The 22,142-nt window shown below is 40.1% G+C and overlaps 1 protein-coding gene across 1 annotated transcript; it reads left to right on the forward strand.

The window, feature by feature from the left end:
- On the forward strand, positions 1 to 7,459 carry LOC107766153 (uncharacterized). The gene is made up of 3 exons (XM_075242265.1): positions 1 to 1,246; positions 3,177 to 3,254; positions 5,705 to 7,459. The coding sequence occupies exons 1-3, from the start codon at positions 146 to 148 to the stop codon at positions 7,148 to 7,150; spliced, it is 2,625 nt and encodes an 874-aa protein (XP_075098366.1). The 5' UTR covers positions 1 to 145; the 3' UTR covers positions 7,151 to 7,459.
- The last annotated feature ends 14,683 nt before the right edge of the window (positions 7,460 to 22,142 follow it).

Genomic DNA, 22,142 nt, shown 5'->3' on the forward strand with positions numbered 1-22,142 from the left:
GTTTAAGAACAGGCTTTTGCCGCGAGCAATGCCTCAGTTCAAAATCCGTACGTTACTCTACGTATCCGTATATATAAACCCACATTTTCTCACCCTAAAACTATTATGAAATCTCTTTTAAGAACCCTAATTATATTCCTTAAACATGGGTTTTTTGCATAATGATCCCATAATAGGTAGTAATAATGAGCTTGAACAAGACATCAAGAATCAAACCTCTTCAGAGCTTAAGCAAGAAACTAACCCATTTGACATATTTACCCCTGACCTAGACGAGTTCTCTTGCTCTTTTGCTGATTCGTTTCTTGATTTTGATTCCTTAAAGGATTTTCTTGCTGAGAGCCCCACAGTAGATTGTATGGCTGATGTGAAACAAGACCCATTTGAGGTTTGTAATGAAGAAGCTGTTTTTGGCACTGTTAATGGATGTAATGAGGTGGGTATTAGTGAAATTTGTGAAAAGATTGAGGTTTTTGACGCCGCTGATAGAGAAAATGAGGTGGGTATTGGTGGGATTTGTGAGAAAGTTGAAGTTTTTAACAGAAATGATGAGGTGAGTATTGGTGGAATTCCTGAGAAAATTAATGTTTTTGGCGCCGTTGTAAGGGATAATAAGGTGGGTATTGGTGGAAATTGTGAGAAAGCTGACTTTTTTGACACTGTTGACAGGGATAATGAGGTGGGTATTGCTGGAATTCGTAAGAAAGTTGAAGTTTTTGAAGCTGTTGAGAGAGATGGTGATGTGGGTATTAGTGGGATTTATGAGAAAATTGAAGTTGAAAAGGAAGGGGATGTAGAGGGTTGTGAAAAATTGAGTTATTTGAATCTTGAAAACAGTAAAATGGGGGTTATAGAGAAGATGGGTAAAGTTAGTATAAATGGTAGTGGTAGTGATATAGTTAGGGAGAATGATGAAGTTGAAAATATTAGTAGGGATGATGAAAGAAATGTGACAAGTGAGAATAAAAACACAGGAAAGTGTGATGTGTCAAAAGGTGGTGATAGTGATACCGAGTCTGAAACAGAGAGTTCATCTTGTTCATCGTTGTCCGAGTTCACGAGTAGTGACGAGGGAGGAAAAAGAAGAGAAGATAGAAAGGTAAGGGGAATCAAAGGGGAGATGGAATTGGAAGAAGGCGAGATACAAACATCTGATGTGGATGTAGATGAGATGGTTGCTTGGAGCGAAGATGAGGAGGAGGATTCAGGTGTTAAAGGACCCATCAGGTCTAAGAACGAGCTTCCGGTAATAACTCACTTCTATCATCAGATGCATTTGAATTGTTAAAATGTTGCATTGCACTGTTCCTTTACAATATCTACCATATTGGATATATAAGGGCATAGATAGTGGTTTATACAATCTTGGGTACTCAATTCCTTTTTATCAAGCTGCTCTAGGCTTATCTCAGTTCACCCTATTGAGCTAATAACTCTGCTCTAGGCACACCTAACTCAGCTATAGTCTTTAGCCTGTTTGGACTACTCAAAAGTGTGAGGTTTATATTTAAAGGAACAACAAAAATGGGAAAGGACCAATAAATAAAAAGCAAAAACAAGGTACCTCAATCCACTTGTAAAATCCCAGAATGTGATTAAACGTTGAGGAGATGTGGTTTCACATTGGATGCTTGGATTCTTTTACAAGTAACATGATGCAAGTGCACATTTTGGCAAACAACGCATAAAAATGTTTAAAAGTTTCAGCAGAATTAGTCATAAAAGCTTCTGCTATAAGTAGGGACTAGGGATATCTACAAGAGATGAAGCTTCAATGGATGTTTGTAAAACACTGCTAATGTGCAATTATAATCTGTTTATTTCAAGAGCGATCATGTCATGAGAAGTTTAACTGTTTGAGTGGCTGAAACGAACAGCTTCCCTTATTTGCAAAATGGAACTAGAATATTTGTTTTATTTGTTGTCGTAGCTTGAACCATTGCAAAATGGAACAGGAATATTTGTTTTAATTGTTGTTGTAGCCTGAACCTCTAGCTTTTGCCCAAAAATGTACTAATCTCTTAATTGAAGAGTGCATGGATACATGCTACTGCACATGTGAGTTACAACAACAACTATGCTTCAGTTGAGTCCAATTTAGTTGGAGTCGGATATATGGATCCTCAATATCTATGTCGTTTCATTTGAACCCATTTCAGTTTCGTACTAAATAATATGTTAGGAGTTTGTTCGATTGATAACTTCAAATTATTTGACGGTTGCACGTGATTGTTTGAAGACCTTATACCAGAACTCGGTGAAAGTGTAGTTAACATGTATTCCGAGTTAGGAATATAAGTCCTACTTTTTGACTATACAGAAAGTGGCAAAGGGCTTATATGAGTAGCTTTACTTTTTAGGCTTATCTAGAGGTTAACATATTTCTGGATTAAGCATACAAGTTCTACTTGTTGGCTATGAAGAAAGTGGCAAAGGGCTTAACTGAGTGGGTTTTAGGCAATGTGGTGGTTATCATCACCAAGTTACAGTCTCCTTTGGTGGTAATGACGTAATTATGTTTCATTTACAATGTGGTGTATTTTGACCTGGAGGTTAGCATGTTACTGATTGCCGACTGCAAATTATTTGTCTGATTATAATTTTTCGTTCTACTTTTACATATAGAATTTTGATAGCACTTAAAACTTGTTAAGCGGCAACAGATCTTTTGTGCTTAAGCTGCATCCTTCAATTCCCATGGGAATCAAGTTATGATATTTAGAGGATTCTGCGAATACAATATAGGTCCGGATTGAAAGAAAGAACCTAGGGATGAAGAAAATCAGAGATGGCAAATGAAAAATGAGGAGAACAAAAGATAGGAACTAGGAAGAAAGAGCTGGGTGTGGGGGTTGGTAAAGTCGGTTTTTAAGTGTAAGTACTGAATCAATCATTTCAGTAAGTTCTAACTTGCATCCATCAACATAGTTGTCATCATCTGGTAGACTTGTTTAGTGTGCGTGTTGATTGACACTTTAATATTGCTCTCTGTGTTCGCTCGCTTGGTCATCTAGTTAAAGACACACCGCATAGTCTTAAAGAAATGTGTCTTTCCAAACAAAAAAATGAATTGGCAGCTGAGAGTATGTCAGGGAACTAATAATATGGATTTGGTCTTCACAAATGATCATTTTCGCATGCAGATATTAAATCTTTTGCTAACCATGTATTTGCAGGTTCTTCCCCTGGTTCCGATAGTGAAAGCAACTCTGCTACCACATCACCAGACCCTGCCTGTTGGAGTTGTTTCAGCGGTAAGACAAAAAAAGAGCAAATCACATTGTATTTCTCTCTGCATTTGATCATCTATATACTATTAAAAGCCAAAGAAAAAGGCACCACATTAAGCCAAATAACAACCTAGAAAAATGCCACATGGCATAGTTTGTTAATAATTAGTTATTTAGTTAAAAATTAGTTATTGGTTATTATTTTTGAATTTAAATATCTGTAAATCTCGAAAATAAGAAAAATTAAAAAACTACCCATTCAAAATGAGGAGTAGTTTCTTCCTAATATAGTAGTTACACACACACACACACACACACATATATATAAAGAGAAGTAAAATAATTATATGATGCCAAATGGCATAACCATGCGATGACATGTGTTGATTTTTAGGACAAAGCTCCAACAAAGTTGGAGTTTTAAAATTATTTTAAAATAAAAACGAAATTAAAAAAAAATTGTCAATTCAAATTGAGGAGTAGTTTCAAGTTGGAGTTTTAAGATTGTTTTTAAATAAAAAAAATAAAAAACTTTCAATTCAAATTTGGGAGTAGTTCTTCCTTGTTTTAGTTGTTTAAATCATTTTGGTTTTTTCCTAAATAAAAAGCGTATTTATACATTAAAATCCAGACAATATTATTGAGAACAATAGAATAAAATATAAAAAAAATAATAATTTCAAGAGTAATAAAATATATATCTTCTATTATATTACAAAAGAAAGTAGCAGACAAAAATATTAAACATAGTAATATGCTAATAACAAATTTTATTAACAATGTAATAATAATAAAAATTGGATAGTATAATAAAGAAATATACAGAACAAAAAAGTTATTCGATGACTATAAATAGGGAGTAGTTTCTTCCTAAAATTCTCTCTCTCTCTCTCTCTCTCTCTCTCTCTCTCTATATATATATATATATATATATATATATATATATATATATATATATATATATATATACAAAGAGAAGTAAAATAATTATATGATGCCAAGTGGCATAACCATACGATGACAAGTGTAGATTTTTAGGACAAAACTCCAATAAAGTTTGAGTTTTAAAATTATTTTACAATAAAAAAAATTATAAAAAATAAAAAATTGCCAATTTAAATTGGGGAGTAGTTTCAAGTTGGAGTTTTAAAATAAAAAAAATAAAAAACTTTGAATTCAAATTTGGGAGTAGTTTCTTTCTAATATGAATATGATAGTCTATATCTATACCAATATCTATCTATCTATCTATCTATCTCTATAGAATATGAGAAGCAAATCAATATGATGATGCCAAGTGTAACAACAAAAATTTAACAAGTGTCACATTTTACCACAAACCTCCAACAAATTTGGAGATTCAAAAATTATTTAAAAAATAAAAAAAATATATAAAGAAACTAATTACCTAAAATTAACTACTCAAAATGGGTGAGTGTTGGTTTAGGTTAGCTAATTTCTTTGTTTCTATTTTTTTAAATCATTTTCGTTTTTTTCTTAATAACAAGCGTATTTATACATTAAAATCCAGACAATATTATTGAGAACAATAGGATAAAATTTTAAAAAAATAAAAAATTCCAAGAGTAATAAAATATGTATCTTCTATTATATTACAAAAAGAAAGCATCAAATAAAAATATTAAACAAATTAATATGCTAATAAAAATTTCTATTAACAATGTAATAATAAAAATTGAATAGTATAATGAAGAAATATACAGGACAAAAAAGTTATTCGATGACTATATAAGTCACTTCAATTTAATAGAGATTTTATTCATTAAAATTCAAACAATATTATTCAGAACAATAGAATAAACTTCAAAATAAAAAAATATTTCAAGAGTAATAAAATATACGATAAAATATTAAACAAAGTAATACGCTAATAAAAATTTCTATTAACAATGTAAGAATACTAAACATTGGATAATATAATCAAGAAAAATACAGACCAAAAAAGCTATTCGATGACTATATAAGTCCCTTTAATTTAATATATAGATTTTATTATTGAGTATATCGTATTGACAAATAAGATGACAATTGAAACTTATTAAAGCAATACGATCTAATGTTCAAACAAGCCCCATCACAAATTTATTTAATTAATATTTTTATAATATTGACCGTGCATCGCGCGAGTACAACTACTAGTTTTATTTAAAGCAACAACAAACCACAAAAAAGGAAAAAAGGGATAATTACTCTTTTGGGCCGCCCTAAAAGATAATAGCCAGCAAATGTATATGTTTTGTATATTAAGTATAAATATACATAATCAGTGTATATGCTTTATGTATTTGGGCTAGCGCCGTAATTATTTTCGGCAAATGGGCCAAAAATGAAACCCCCCCCCCCCAAATAAATAATAAATAAATAAAAAGAACAAGAACAGACACTGCCTGCTTGTATATTATTTTAGATTCTTAATTCAAATGTTTATTTGATCTCTATGTGGTGCAATACAGATTCTTGGTGCCCAAATTGTTGTAGAAGGGGTGGAGAAGCATAATCCTCTTAGTGATGGTTCTCTTCTTTGGATAACAGAAAGCAGATCCCCACTCGGTATAGTGGACGAGATTTTTGGGCCTGTCAAGAACCCCTACTACATTGTAAGATACAATAGTGAGAGCGAAGTCCCCACGGAAATCAACCAAGGCACTTTGATCTCTTTTGTCCCAGAATTTGCAAATCATGTCCTTAACGACGGAAGTCTTTACAAGAAAGGGTATGATGCATCTGGTGAAAATGATGAAGAGGTGTCCGCGGATGAAGAATTTTCAGATGATGAGAAGGAGGCTGAGTACAAGAGAATACTGAAAATGAAAAAGAGGGGCACAAATGACGAGAAAGTTGGAAACAAGAAGAAGGACAAAAAGAAATTCAGAAATCGATTTCAGAACTCGAAATGTGAGCAAGCTGTGAAGCCACCAGTCGAGCAAAGTCAAAATCTCGTCCCACCTGTTACTGGTTCTTCCCAAGGACAGAGATCAGGCAATAGGACTGACTTAGTTCCTTCATTTCATCATCCGCAACAGGCCCCTGCTTTTGCAGCGCCTTCAAGTGGAGTTTGGACTAATATAATCCCAAATCAGCAGCCCGGGAATATGGGCTTACCTAATACTTTGCCAACAATTGGCATGCCATGGCAACAACAATGTCATCCTCAGCAAATGTTTCAAATGCCTTTGCCTAATGGAGTACCTTTACAACAGCAATTCAATCCAGGACCTCCTCCTAACTTTATCTTGCCGTTTTTACAGCCAGATTTTGGCACAGGGCAAGCGTTTGCACCTTGGCCGGCATTGGGACAAAATGGTTTCAATCAACCACCATTTGCTTTGGGGGGCTTACCAGGCCAATTGGCACATTTACCTTTCAACTTGGGAGGTCAGATACCAGTTAACGTACCACAAGCAGGAGCCAACAACAATTCACATCCACCCGCTGCAGTTCCTGCTATTAACGGTTCTCTGAACTTCAATCAAGGCAATCATTTTGGTGGTGGCTGGAATGCAAATTTTCAGGGTGGTGGTAGTTTTGGACCACAAACAGGAGACAACAGCAATTCACAACAACCTGCTGCAGTTCCTGCTATTAACGGTTCTCTGAACTTCAATCAAAGCAATCATTTTGTTGGTGGCTGGAATGCGAATTTTCAGGGTGGTGGTGGTTTTGGACCACAAACAGGAGACAGCAGCAATTCACAACAACCTGCTGCAGTTCCCGTGAATGGACCAGAAACAGGAGACAGCAACAATTCACATCCACCTGCTATTGTTCCAGGCAATACTAATGGTTGTCTGAACTTCAATCAAGGCAATCATTTTGGTGGTGGCCGGAGAGGAAATGGTCGGGGTGGTGGTGGCCGGTTTGGCCGTGGGAGAGGGAGAGGGAGGGCGCAACGTTATTGAAGGTGAAAACAAAGTGCTTCCGTGGAGAAAAATACTTTTAACTTTGGTTCTACATATAGTAGCTAATTTCCAGAATTTTTTTCCATTCCCTCATAGGTCTGGGTGTGTATAGTGCTAGTTACTGTTTTAGTTTGCATTATAGGTTTTTTAGTTTTTGTCCCAAAGTTCCAAATGTCTGCTTATACGACCCTTTCTTTAGGTAATTTGTTCTTCCAGTTTTGCTCTTAGGACTAAGTGATTGGTTTAATCATCAAAATGCTAGTTTTCGAATCAACTTATTGGTCTTATGGTATATCTCAGTATTGAGGATAAGATCAAAGATCTGTATTTGTTTATAAACTCTCCTGGGGGCTGGGTAATACCTGGGGTGGCTATTTATGATACTATGCAATTTGTGCGACCAGATGTCCATACAATATGCATGGGATTAGCTGCTTCAATAGGATCTTTTATCCTGGTCGGAGGAGAAATTACCAAACGTCTAGCATTCCCTCACGCTTGGCGCCAATGAGGTTTTTATTTGAGAGAAACGTCTAGCATTCCCTCTCGAATTTGCAAATGTTATTTATCTTTAATTTATATTTTTCAGAAAATATCTTTCATTCATCAAAACAGGAAAAAGGATTTTCCATGAACAATGTTTTCCGTCATACCAAATACACATTGTTTCTCACAGCAGCTAGTTATGTTGTAAAGTATGGAGATTTAAAGGACCTGTCTGAACCGTACAAACGGAAAACTACACAGGAAAAGATAAAGCCTTTGACTGTGATTGTAAATTTAGTTGAATCCCTGAAAGAGAATGTCAGCAAAAACATGCTGTAAATATGTACAGGGGTTAAAATGAATTAATGATGGGGAAAAACATGCCCATCTAAATTGAAAGAAATATTAAGGTATGATAAAAAAAGTTAAGGGGTGATTCAAGCTTTTGCATTCCTAGTGAATTCAATGCAAGTTTGGCAATTGCAGTCTGAGAAGCGGCATATTTTACATCCAAAACACACACAGGAGGTGCAGTCTGAGAAATCAATGCAAGTTGTGGAGAATGAAACTCGAACCCGCACCCATGAGGCCCTCTTGACCACCCTTTACCACTGAACTATGACTCTTCATTGTTGCAAGGGTGTTCAATATGTATTAAATGCATGTAAATCCAAAATTTTACCTATATACACAGTGTTAATTTTCCGACGACCACCCTTGCTACACTGTAGCTTCGCCCCTGCGAACATCCTCTGTACACCCTATGGCTTGCTCGTTCTTCTTCATCATCATCACATAAAACTCTAAAAGAGAAGAAAGCAACAAACAACATGTCTACAATGAATACAAATCAAAGAAAAGAAAAAAAATCCTAATCATAGACATTGTATTGCAAAGAAATGAGAAACATCAAAAAGGAAAACCAGACCGGTAGTTTAGAGTCTGTCCTCAATAAACATAGCCACATTACAGTAACTTCACGGTTATTTGGACAATGACACAGATAAGTTAATTTGCCTCGGATAGAATTACCCCTCCCCCAACTGCAAAATCTTAAAAGAAAGGGGAAAATGATAGACGAAGGGGGAAAGGCTCCAATTCTTAAGTTAAACTGCACATTACTAATTGGTAACATAATCTCTTCCTGGAGAAAACATAAACTTATTTGGTGGTTTAAAAACTACACAGAGAACAAAAAATGACATGTTTAGTACCAAAGAAAGAGGTTTCTCACGGCCCAACGGTGGCCCAACAACAAATGCAAGAAATTATTAACCGAAAGAATGCTTGTGAGGCCTCTCTTGCTTCCAGTGAAGGTCCATCTTCCTTGAGTCCCTATCCAAAGGATAAAAAACCAAAAAGGAAGTGTACCTATACTGTTGAGACTCAGGAAAAGCCTTCAAAAGAAGCTCCAACTAGATTGACCAAAGTGGTCCTTGCTCGTTACCTGTCTTCTGATTATGTACACCATCAATACTATGACATTTTCCTATATGTGACATCTTTCTGTGAATTACCAAGTCATTCCATTTTTGGAGCATCACATACATAACTGAACTCTAATGCTTTCCACCTTTTAAGCTTTCAGGAATCCGACCATACATCTTGAAAGCAAGCATAATGCTTATTTTAGTCTGCTGATTGCACAAAAATCTCTGTTTCTGTCAGAGTATTAATCCATCTTGCATGTTGTCTCAATCATTGCACAACACCTTTCATATGAATTGTACTTCTGTTTTTCGTGCACACTTTGCTGAATGGTCATTGATCCAGAATAACTAAAACCACTTGTTCAGTAGCTTAACATTTTCCTTGTGACAAAATAACCTTTCTTAAGTTTCTAATAAGGCGATCAAACCAAATAATATATACAGAGAGCACAAATCTTACACATACCAGACTTTGAAAACAACAGCCTCCATATGTAAAAAATGCTCACTATTAAAGAAATTAAGAATGAAAAGGAAGCAACATACTTGTCATAAGGAATATCAGAGCACTTCCAATGCGCATTGGCCAAAGCATCATGGGAGCTCCTGCATTCTTCAGTTGTGCAGAGATGAAACCTGCGTTCTTTGTTGCAATCGGTACATCTGATAAACTCATCGCGATGACAAGCTCGCCTATTTTGAGATCCATTGGCCTTTAAAGATTGGTTATAATATTTGAGTAGTGCAGTCTTTACCACTGGAACTTTCTCACCATTCACAATTATCCAAATATTATTCTTCCATTTCCTGGAAGTCTCTCTTCCAGAATGCTTCCATAGCCCCGAATATCGATGCCCCAAGGCAGGATGAGCTCGAACCAAGACCGGGGGTTCGATCTAACACCGAGCTCGAGCCAGTGCCGAGCTCGCCGACAAAAGCCGTTACAACCGCACCAAGGGAGAGAATCTTAGCAGGAATCAAGGAAGAGACAAACCATCATGGGTCCTCCACTATATGCATTATTTTATTATGTTGTTATAGATAAAGTAGTGACCCTCTATTATAAAAAGGGACATAGGCTGCAATATACTCATCTCCCCCAGATACATTGAAATTTCATGTTGTTCAATGTATTGTCATTTTTGTATCATAGGAATTTACGTATCCTTAGAACCATACCTAAATTTAATATTTTTCGATTTTTCGGGTAAACAGTATGGCGCCCACCGTAAGGCTAAGGGTAACAGTGGTTGTTTGATATAAATCTATAGTACACTCCAGCTTACAACCTCAAATCAGCAATGGCTCTACCTATCGACCTCGAAGCCGACCTTCAAGATGAAACTAACGACTTGGCGCCCGAGGCCGGAAGGCTGCCTGACGACGGCAACGAGGCTCGAATCGAAGAACCCGAAATTCGAGCCGAAGTACCCGAAATTCGAGCCGAAGTACCATTGGATATCAATTCACAAATAGCTCTAGAAGCAAATCTACGTTCTGAACCGGAAAGAAACGTTCAGGGCGGTGCTCGACCCATAGCCCGAGACACCCACATCACAGAAAAAATCGGAGTCAGCTTGCGTATGATTTTCGAAATGCTACAAGCCCAACAAGCGGCGATAGCTCAGTTGCAGAGCCAAACTCACATGCAAAGCAGGCCGAACTTCAATCCACTTCTTCAAGAAGTCACCCCCAGAACGGAGCCCGCCTTAGTGAAATCAAACGAGTAAGAATCAAGGACTGCTCCTGAAATTGCTAAATTACTCGAGAAACTCACAAAACGAGTCGAAGCCAACGACAAAAAAGTGGAAACATATAATGCTAGGGTCGATCAAATTCTGGGATCTCCGCCGATGATAAAAGGGCTTGATTCGAAAAAATTCATACAAAAGCCTTTTCCCTCGAGCGCGGCCCCAAAACCAATCCCTAAAAAATTTCATATGCCCGAAATTTTCAAATATAACGGTACAACCGATACTAATGAACATGTCACCTCCTACACATGTGCCATCAAAGGCAACAATTTGGTGGGCGATGAGATCGAATCCGTGTTGTTGAAAAAATTCGGAGAAACCCTCGCAAAGGGAGCAATGATCTGGTACCACAATTTGCCGCCAAATTCTATTGATTCTTTTGCCATGTTAGCAGATTCATTCGTAAAAGCACATGTTGGTGCCATAAAGGCCGCAGCAAGGAAATCAGACCTCTTCAAAGTAAAACAAAGGGGTAACGAAATGCTGAGGGAATTCGTATCCCGATTCCAAATGGAACGTATGGATTTGCCGCCGGTCACAGATGATTGGGCCGTACAAGCTTTCACTCAAGGGTTGAACGGGTTAAGTTCGACAGCATCACGTCAGCTGAAACAAAATTTGATCGAGTACCCGGCAATAACCTGGGCAGATGTACACAACCGATACCAATCAAAAATTAGGGTCGAAGATGATCAATTGGGAGCTCCGTATGGAACCGCGCATCAGAACCGCACAACCACCAAAAATCGGAGGGAAATCAATAGAGAACAAAGCTCGAACAGAGACCGATACCAACCATACATCACAGATCATATGGACAACGGTTCAACATGTGATACGGTTCGAAACAACCGAAGGACTGATCGGGGGAAAAATTCTCGGGGACTTATGAGCAAGAGCGACTTTGATAAATATGCCGATCCTATAGAAGTTCCTCGATTATCGGAATATAACTTCAGCATTGATACATCCGCCATCGTATCGGCCATCGGACGCATCAAAGACACCAGGTGGCATCGACCCATGCAGACCGATCCTGCCCAAAGGAATCCCAATCAAATGTGCGAATATCACGGCACCCATGGCCACAAAATGGAAGATTACAGGCAATTAAGAGAGGAAGTAGCCCGCTTATTTAGCAAAGGACACCTTCGGGAATTTCTGAGTGATAGGGCGAAGAACCATTTTAAGAACAAGGACTTCGGCAAGCAAAATAAGTTAGAAGAACCGCAACATGTCATTCACATGATCATCGGCGGCGCCGATGCCCCTCAGGGACCGATGCTTAAACGCACTAAAACATCGATTGTGAGTGAGAAGCGATCTCGAACTCAAGATTACACACCGATAGGGACTTTGTCCTTCAATGATGAAGATACAGAGGGAATCACCCAACCCCATAACGATGCACTGGTAATATTCGTACTCATAAATAAAACTAAGATTAAGCGTGTGTTAATTGATCCAGGTAGCTCGACCAATATCATCAAATCGAGGGTCGTAGAACAGCTCGGCCTGCAAGATCAGGTCGTACCCGCAACTCTGGTTCTAAACGGATTCAATATGGCATGTGAAACCACCAAAGGCGATATTACCCTACCGATAAACGTGGCCAGAACCATCCAGGAAACAAAGTTTCACGTGATCGAAGGCGATATGAGATATAACGACCTTTTCGGAAGGTCGTAGATCCACAGCATGAGAGCCGTACCCTCGACCCTACACCAGGTCCTCAAATTCCCAACATCGAGAGATGTCAAAATAGTGTACGGAGAACAACCGGCCGCAAAGGAAATGTTCTCCGTCGAAGAAGCAAAATTAATATCCTTGTCCTCGCCGATAAAAGGATCAGGTTCAGAAGGAAACAGAATCGAAGGGCAGAGCGCCAAATAGCAATCACAAACATCGGCTTCGACCCAGTCAGGTAAGCGGAACATTGAAGAAGATGATGATCGATGGATCCCTCGATCCTTTGTAACCCCCGATGATTCCGATGCCACCAAATCAACAATTGAGGAACTGGAGCAAATCATACTGGTCGAATACTGGCCCGAGCGAAAGGTATACCTGGGAACGGGTTTGAGCCCCGAACTCAGGAAGAAACTCATTTGATTTCTTATCGATAACATCGACTGTTTTGCCTGGTCCCATCTAGATATAACAGGGATCCCACCGGACATAACGACGCACCAGCTAAGCTTGGACCCTAGGTTCAGACCGGTGAAGCAAAAAAGAAGACCCCAGTCCGAGGGAAAGCACGCATTCTTAAAGGACGAGGTAACCAAACTTCTCAAGATAGGGTCCATTCGGGAGGTAAAATACCCCGAATGGTTAGCCAATGTGGTTATAGTGCCTAAAAAGGGGGACAAACTTAGAATGTGTGTGGACTATAAAGATTTGAACAAAGCATGCCCCAAAGATTCCTTTCCACTGCCCAACATCGATCGCATGATCGATGCCACGACCGGCCACGAGATCCTCACTTTTCTCGATGCCTATTCCGGGTATAATCAAATTCAGATGAACCCGGACGACCGGGAAAAGACTTCATTTGTTACCCAATATGGAACATATTGTTACAACGTAATGCCCTTTGGGCTAAAAAATGCAGGAGCTACTTATCAACGCCTAGTAAATAAAATGTTTGAAGAACAAATAGGTAAATCAATGAAAGTCTATATTGATGACATATTAGTTAAGTCCCTGCGCGCATAGGACCATTTGGCCCATTTGCAGGAAACGTTCGAGATTCTGAAGAAATACAACATGAAGCTCAACCCCGAAAAATATGCTTTCGTGGTCGGTTCGGGCAAGTTCCTCGGCTTCGTGGTGTCAAATCGGGGAATCGAGATTAACTCTGACAAAATCAAGGCCATCGAAGACATTTACCGTCGTGGACAGCGTGAAAGCTGTACAAAGGTTAACGAGAAGAATTGCAGCCTTAGGCCGGTTCATTTCAAGATCATCAGATCGAGGTCACAAAATTTTCTCCCTACTCAAAAAGAAGAACGACTTCGCCTGAACACCAAAATACCAACAAGCGTTACAGGAATTGAAACGATATCTATCGAGCCCACCACTGCTGCACACTCCAAAAACCGGCAAAAAACTGTACTTGTACTTGGTGGTATCGGAAGTTGCCGTAAGCAGTGTCTTAGTTCGAAAGGAGCAAGGTACACAATTTCCCGTTTATTACGTAAGTCGGACCTTAGGAGAAGCGGAAACTAGTTATCCGCACTTAGAAAAATTGGCACTTGCGCTAGTAAGTGCCTCCAGAAAGTTAAGGCCGTACTTTTAATGTCACCCCATAAGCGTATTAACCACCTGCCCACTCCGTAATATTTTACATAGGCCCGAACTGTCAGGCCGATTGGCCAAATGGGCCATCGAACTCAGTAGGTACGATATCGAATATTAACCTCGTACGACCATCAAGTCTCAAATTTTAGCAGACTTCGTGGCCGACTTCACGCCAACCCTCGTACCCGAAATCGAAAAAGAACTCCTTTTGAAATGAGGTATATCGTCAGGGGTATGGACCTTTTTTACGGACGGGGGCTTCGAATATAAAGGGGTCCGGGCTAGGCATAATTTTGAAACCCCCCACCGGTAACATTATTAGACAAGCTATTAAAACTATCAGGTTAACTAACAATGAGGCCGAGTATGAAGCCATGATTGCAGGTCTCGAACTAGCTAGAAACTTGGGAGCAGAAGTCATTGAGGTGTATTGTGACTCTTTGCTGGTGGTGAGTCAAGTAAACAAAACCTTCGAAGTCCGAGAAGGTAGGATGCAAAGGTATTTGGACAGACTGCTTATCACTTTGCACCATTTCAAACAATGGACTCTACGGCATGTTCCACGAGAACCGAATAATGGGGCCGATGCTCTTGCAAATTTGGGATCGTCGGTCGAGGAAGATGATTTAAGCTCGGGGACTGTCGTTCAACTTTCAAGATCGGTAATCGAAGATGGGCACGCCGAGATAAATTCTACTAGCTTAACCTGGGATTGGAGAAATAAGTATATTGAATACTTAAAGAAAAGAAAGCTCCTGTCAGACCGTAAAGATTCCAGGACCCTACGGACTAAAGCAACTCGATTTACGTTGGCCACTGATGGAACACTATATCGAAGGACCTACGATGGATCGATATAAGTATGCTTAGGTCTGGGAGAAACCAATTACATCCTCCGGGAGGTGCACGAGGGCACTTATGGGAGTCACTCTGGTGCCGACACATTAGTTCGAAAAGTGATCAGAGTGGGGGTACTATTGGATCGATATGAGCAAAGATGCAAAAGAATTTGTTCGTAAATGTGATAAATGTCAAAGATTTGCGCCAATGATCCATCAACCAGGAGGGCAACTTCACTCGGTCCTATCCCTATGGCCGTTCATGAAATGGGGAATAGACATCGTCGGCCCTCTGCCATGGACCCCAGGTAAAGCCAAATTCATTTTATTTATGACTGACTATTTTTCTAAATGGGTTGAAGCGCAGGCATTCGAGAAAATAAGAGAGAAGGAAGTTATAGACTTTATTTGGGATCATATCATATGCCGATTCGGGATACTCGCCGAAATAGTATGTGACAATGGGAAGCAATTCGTTGGAAGCAAAGTCACAAAATTCTTCGAAGATCACAAAATAAAAAGGATACTATCAACGCCATACCACCCCAGTGGGAACGGACAGGCCGAATCAACAAACAAGACTATTCTTCAAAACCTGAAGAAGAGGTTGAACGACACCAAGGGAAAATGGAGAGAAATCCTGCCTGAAGTCCTTTGGGCATACCGGACAATGTCAAAATCCAGCACGGGGGCGACCCCATTCTCCTTAGTATATGGTTCCGAAGCATTGATACCGGTCGAAGTTGGTGAACCTAGTCCCAGATTTTGATTCATGACGAAAAAATCAAATAACGAGGCCATGAACACCAACCTTGAATTATCGGACGAAGGACGAGAAACTGCCCTCATCTGATTGGCCGCCCAAAAGCAACAAATCGAAAGGTATTATAATCGAAGAACTAAGCTTTGACATTTCAAACACGGGGACTTAGTATTAAGAAAAGTCACCGTCAATACCCGGAATCCAAACGAAGGAAAATTAGGACCAAATTGGGAGGGACCATAAACGGCAAACAGCTATCAAGCAGTTGGAATATATCACATCTAAAATGTTACTACTGCTAAGGTACGACCTTTCCATATTCATTTAACTGACCCCTGCAGAAAGTCCGGACAAAAGCTGAGGTGGATCTTTCGTTTAAAAGCACGTGTTACACTCTTTTTTCCTTAGACCGATTTTATCCCAAATGTGTTTTTCGGCAAGGTTTTTAATGAGGCAACCATCGATCGTGCTGCACTTTTAAACAGTATCTGAGGCCTCTATCCAATCGACCTCAAATATCGAATACCGGGGGGCATCAGGGCCTCAAATACATCAAGTTCAGATACATGAAAGTCGTTTCACAACAATAGGGTTCCAAGAGGAAATATTGTAAGAGCCAAATGGTCAAAACGAACCATGTTCATGTAGATTGGCCCGAACATAGGCGCAAAACATGAACACATGTACAATGACTTGAGATTTATTGTGCAGCCAGAATTAAGATTCACTCAACTACTAAGCGTACGAGCTATATTATCTCGAGTTCGATACATTCACTCGACTATTAAGCCTACGGGCTATGTTTATCTCGAGTTCGATACATTCACTCGACTATTAAGCCTACGGGCTACCTCTATCTCGAGTTCGATACATTTACTCGACTATTAAGCCTACATGCAACTACTAAACCTACAGGCTACGTTTATTCCGAGTTCGATACATTCACTCGACTATTAAGCCTACGGGTCACTTTATCACGAGTTCGATACATTTACTCGACTATTAAGCCTACGTGCTACCTTTATCTCCAGTTCGATACATTCACTCAACTATTAAGCCTACGGGCTACCTTTATCTCGAGTTCGAAACACTCACTCGACTATTAAGCCTACGGGCTACCTTTATCTCGAGTTCGAAACACTCACTCGACTATTAAGCCTACGGGCTACCTTTATCTCGAGTTCGAAGCACTCACTCGACTATAAAGCCTACGGGCCACACTATCTCGAGTTCAATACATTCACTCGACTATTAAGCCTACGGGCTACTGTTATTCCGAGTTAGAGCAATCACTCACTCAACCATTATATCTACGGGCTACAATATTTCAAGTTTGAAACATTCACTCGACGGCTGATAAGCTACTTTTATTCTGAGTTTACATTAACTCAACCGTTACATTACACTTGCGGAGTATGTTCCTTCAGAGTTTAAGTCATCGACTCAACAAGCAAACCTAGGGGCTACAAATTTGATCGATCATAGAAACTACGAGGTCAAAATTGCCTTGTTATATATATATGTACAAAATTGCCTACGCGATTAATTTACAAACATGAAGAATTAGAAACTAAGTTTCCTGGTCGAGCTCTTCCCTGTCCTCAGATCCGCTTTTGCTACCATCATCATCATCATCATCATCATCATCATCATCATCATAAGCCAAGGCTTCAGCTTCCGCTTTGAGCTCTTTTCCCTTTTTTATCTCATCGGTAAGGTCGAAACCTCGAGCGTGTATCTCCTCGAGGGTCTCCCTCCGAGACCTAAACTTAGCAAGTTTGGCAACCTAATGAGCTCGAGCATCGGCGGTCTTCGCCGCTTCCCAGGCCTCCATCTGAGCAGCCTCAGCATCAGCCCGATATATAGCAATGGACTTATCCGCCAAGACTTTTGACGACTCAACCTCCGCCTTAGCCTCAGCAAGTCGTGTTTCAAGCTCATCGATCTTCTTAGCTTGAACCAACCCCTTTTGCTTGACACTTCAAATTTGAACGTCGGCCGATAGTAATTTTGTTGAGATGGTTTCTTTTTCTGCTGCCAGGCAGTCGATGGTCTCCTTCGAGCGATTGCATTCAGCGCGGATTTGATCGACTTCTTCTCAAAGCAACCCGATCTTGTCGATCTTTTGCTGCAACTGAGACAATGAAGGATTAACTTCCACAGTTGAGTCAGACCCATACTTTAACAGAAGGAGGCTCACCTGCTTATCGAGCTCGACCCCTTCTTCACGGACCTTAGCCAAATCCACTTGGAGATCCTTTATAGCCTCGTCCTTTTGGCTGCAAAGAAGCCGCATGGCATCTCTCTCACCTGAGACCTTCCAGAGCTCGGCCTCACACTGGCTAAGATCGACTCGAAACCTATTAATGGCCTGCACAGTAAGAAACAAGAGTCAAATATGGAAAAGAACAATGAAACCAAGTGTGGAAGAATCATTACCCGAGTAATAAAACACTGAGCCTCTTCTAATAAAAGAGAAGCGTCACTGATATCGGAACCATCGTCGACTCCAGTAAAACAATCCCTAAAGGGATCCCCCGCACCAGAGCCAGCGCCGACATCAGGAGTCTTTAACTCTCGAGCTTCCTTCAATGCCTCCTCAGAAAAATATGGAAGAGAAGGCGAATGACCCATTGTCATAGCCCCGAGAAAATCACTCGGAGTACTCCGGTCGAGACTCAGGTCTTCGGAACCAACCCTGACAGGCACAGCCGCCATCGGCTCGGGAGCTCTAGCAACCTCGATGGCCTCCGTAGATTGGATTACCAAAGCCGAAGAGCTATCTTCTTCTCTTTCTTCTCTCAATCATTGGACCGAGTCCATTGAAAGGGCAATTGCTTTTCTCCTCACCCTTCGAGTTTTGGGCTTGGGGGCCTCTGACCGAGAGGAAGCTCTTCGCTTCTTATCTTTCCCCTGTTTGGGGACCAGGGACTTGTTTCCTTCTTCACCGCTCGAAGGCCTCAGAGCGGCATCCCTGGTTACGCCTGCACTAAAGAAAATCGGTAACAAAAAGAACACAAAGAACACTTCGAAGAAAACAGGAAGCAAACCTCACCGTGGTTCTTGGCCTCCCATCTGCCTTTTGCCAAATCACGCCAGGCGCGTTCAGCATAAGAGGAGCTCGAGGCTAACTTCCGAACCCAGTCCTCGAGGTCAGGCACCGCTTGTGGCATCCAAGGGGTAGCTGAACATCAGGGAAGGACATCAGAAAAAATTGGAAAAAGACATGAAAGGTAAACAAAAATCACTTACGGTCAAAATTCCATTCTTCAGGGAACGGCATCTTCTCCTCCTGAATAAGATCACGGGTCCTCACTTAAATATAACGACCCATCCAACCCCGATCCTTGTCTTCATCGATGCTCGACATCAAAGCCTTCGATGCACGATGATGAAGTCTAATTAGTCCTCGAAAAATCTGAGGCAGGTACAGTCGTATGACGTGGTTCAGAGAAAAATCCAACCCCCCGGCTTTGATAGAGAAGAAGCACAACAAGATCACTATACGCCATAAAGAAAGATGAATTTGGCCAAGGGTGACTTGATATCTTTTGCAGAAATCAATAATCACCGGGTCGACGGGTCCCAATGTGAAGGGATAAGTATAAACACTTAAAAACCCCTCCACATAAGTAGTGACGCTCTCATCGGAGGATAGAATTTGCAACACAACCTCGGAACCCCAGTTGCAGTCTTTTCTGACGGCCTCGAGGTGATCCTCCGTTATAGAGCACGTATATATCGATACGTGCTCACATTGACCCGGAACGGACGAAGGATTCTCCACCTTAAAATCGGTCTTCAAAATGCACGGGCCAGGAACATAGTCATGAACGGACGACTCCACCGGCGCCTTATCATCAAACGGCCGTGATGAAGAAGCTTTTTCCTTCTGAGGTACGATTTTGGAAGTTTTAGTCATTGATCTGAGAGGAAAGAATGCAAAGAAAAGTGAAAGAATGGACATCACCAAAACTCTGGTATGAGCGGCCCTGAAGCAGTGAAATAGAGAGGATAAATAAGAGAATTTGGAAGAAGAGGAGGCACAAAAGTGGTAAAGGTTGTATGGAAAGACTATTTATAGGCTAAGGCATGATGATTCGGTATTAGCGGTGGCCGACCACCGTCTGACACACATTAAAAGCCTCGATAAAACTGAGCCGATGGGATAGTTATCACATACGTCATGATCATGGTCGATAGAAACTTCGACATAAATTTGATCGAGCCGTAGAGAAATCATATCGTTTCTCACCATATCCTTTTCAAGAAACGAGGGGACTATCTGTGTACGGTCAACACCGATTCTCGGTCTTAAAGACTGGCTGAGACAATGACGTATTGATCGAAGGGTATCCACATGACAAGCTCGGACGAATTCCGGAGTAGGAGCGTCGAGTTTCGGGCTATAAGACCGATCAACGGCAAAACTCAGTATCATTATCGAGCCCGTATCTGAATCGAACTACGAGGCAACACCGACCGATACAGGCCCCGAATATCAATGCCCCAAGGCAGGATGAGCTCGAACCAAGACCGGGGGTTCGATCTAACACCGAGCTCGAGCCAGTGCCGAGTTCACCGACAAAAGCCGTTACAACTGCACCAAGGGAGAGAATCTTAGTAGGAATCAAGGAAGAGACAAACCATCATGAGTCCTCCACTATATGCATTATTTTATTATGTTGTTATAGATAAAGTAGTGACCCTCTATTATAAAAAGGGACATAGACTGCAATAGACTCATCTCCCCTAGATACATTGAGATTTCATGTTGTTCAATGTATTGTCATTTTTGTATCATAGGAATTTACGTATCCTTAGAACCATACCTAAATTTAACGTTTTCCGATTTTTCGTGTAAACAAGTATAACAAAAGCCAACAAGCTGAAGCACATGCCGCTAGCATGCACCCAACCAAACCATTACACACCCTATTCAGTCAAACACTTTTAACATACATGAAATCCTGTAGTGAGAAAAGAATGCGTCAAATTCCAAAATCACAGAAACAACATACATTTAACGTATACACATTTCATAGGAAGAGACAAAAAAATATTTTTGTAACAACAACTTCAGGGCAGCCAGGGGTGCATTCGTATGAGATTTGAAGTTCACCAGAGGAGAAAACCCTAAGTCTAGCAACAGTGTCACCGTAACGGTAGCTGGTGCATCCACACATGACTTCCACGTAATCATCTCCGCTCTTCACTCCACTTATCTCTCTCAACTCTTCTTCACTGAACATATCGCCTATGTCCGTTACTCTCTCTTTCCTCGAACTCTCTGTTATGACAAAGGTTTACATAAAAATCGAACCTTTTTCCTACGAGAAGAAAAAAGGGCTCGAATACGTACAAATACGCGAGTGTTCGTCATCACTGTGTGACGATAATGGTAGTTTATCGCCTCAGCAAGACGCAAGCTTTGAATAAGTAGGATCTTGAGGGTTTTTTATAGAGAGATTTTGGAGAGATAGAGGGGAGGATGGGGATTTGGGGGGGGGGGGGGTTTCTTTTTTAATAAAGAAATTATTTTTATGAGAGGAGTCCTTTTATAAGTTGGGGAATTTGTTTCTGATTTTGGCGAAGTGAATAAACAAGAGATACCAATTGCATGACATGAAATTTGTTTTATAAATTGCTTCGGCACAAAATAAGAAGCGATCTCTCCAATGACCGAGAGGGGTGTACTTTTAGATTCAACTAAAATTTATTTTGTATTTGGTGTCCACTATTAATATATTATTATTTTCTAAAAATATATTCATATATACATAGACGTTTTGTCGAACTTTACAGGTGTCTGTGACCCCTCTCGATAGAGCATAGGTCCGTCTCTACTCCAATGCATAAATGGTTGTTAGTTCCCGTTCTAATTTTTGGAATAATCAAAATCATTGCAAAGGCATTCATAATAAATTTGTTTTAGTACACACCCCAAACGCCTAGGTAGAATAAACGATCCACATGGCAGGTGACTGGGCCCATATATATATATATATATATATATATATATATATATATACACACTAGTATATGTGGAGTGTGTTCTTGAAATTAAAGTACAGATAGGTTATGAATGAAGGAGAGTTTGGGGAATTGGGGAAGAAAAACTGTACTTTTGAATATTATAACCACCTCTACTAGTTGGCACTGTTCTCGTGAAGGATTTTAGTTTTTACTGCTCAACAGTCAACAGACTTCTACACTGTCATCAGTTGTATTTTTAATGTAAAATGTAGGGCCTCCCTTTTCCAGGCCAATCTTAGTGGATTCTTTGAAGTCATTTGGTCCCCTTCCCCCACACTGGCCTTTTGGCTGAAAACCACAAGACAAAACTTACAATAGCATATCATGATGGTGGAGAAAGGAGAGTTTAGCAACAGCCTCTGCAATTGTGTTAAAATTAAGCCC

Source organism: Nicotiana tabacum, chromosome 21 (genome assembly GCF_000715075.1).
Source record: "Nicotiana tabacum cultivar K326 chromosome 21, ASM71507v2, whole genome shotgun sequence".
Taxonomy (NCBI): domain Eukaryota; kingdom Viridiplantae; phylum Streptophyta; class Magnoliopsida; order Solanales; family Solanaceae; genus Nicotiana; species Nicotiana tabacum.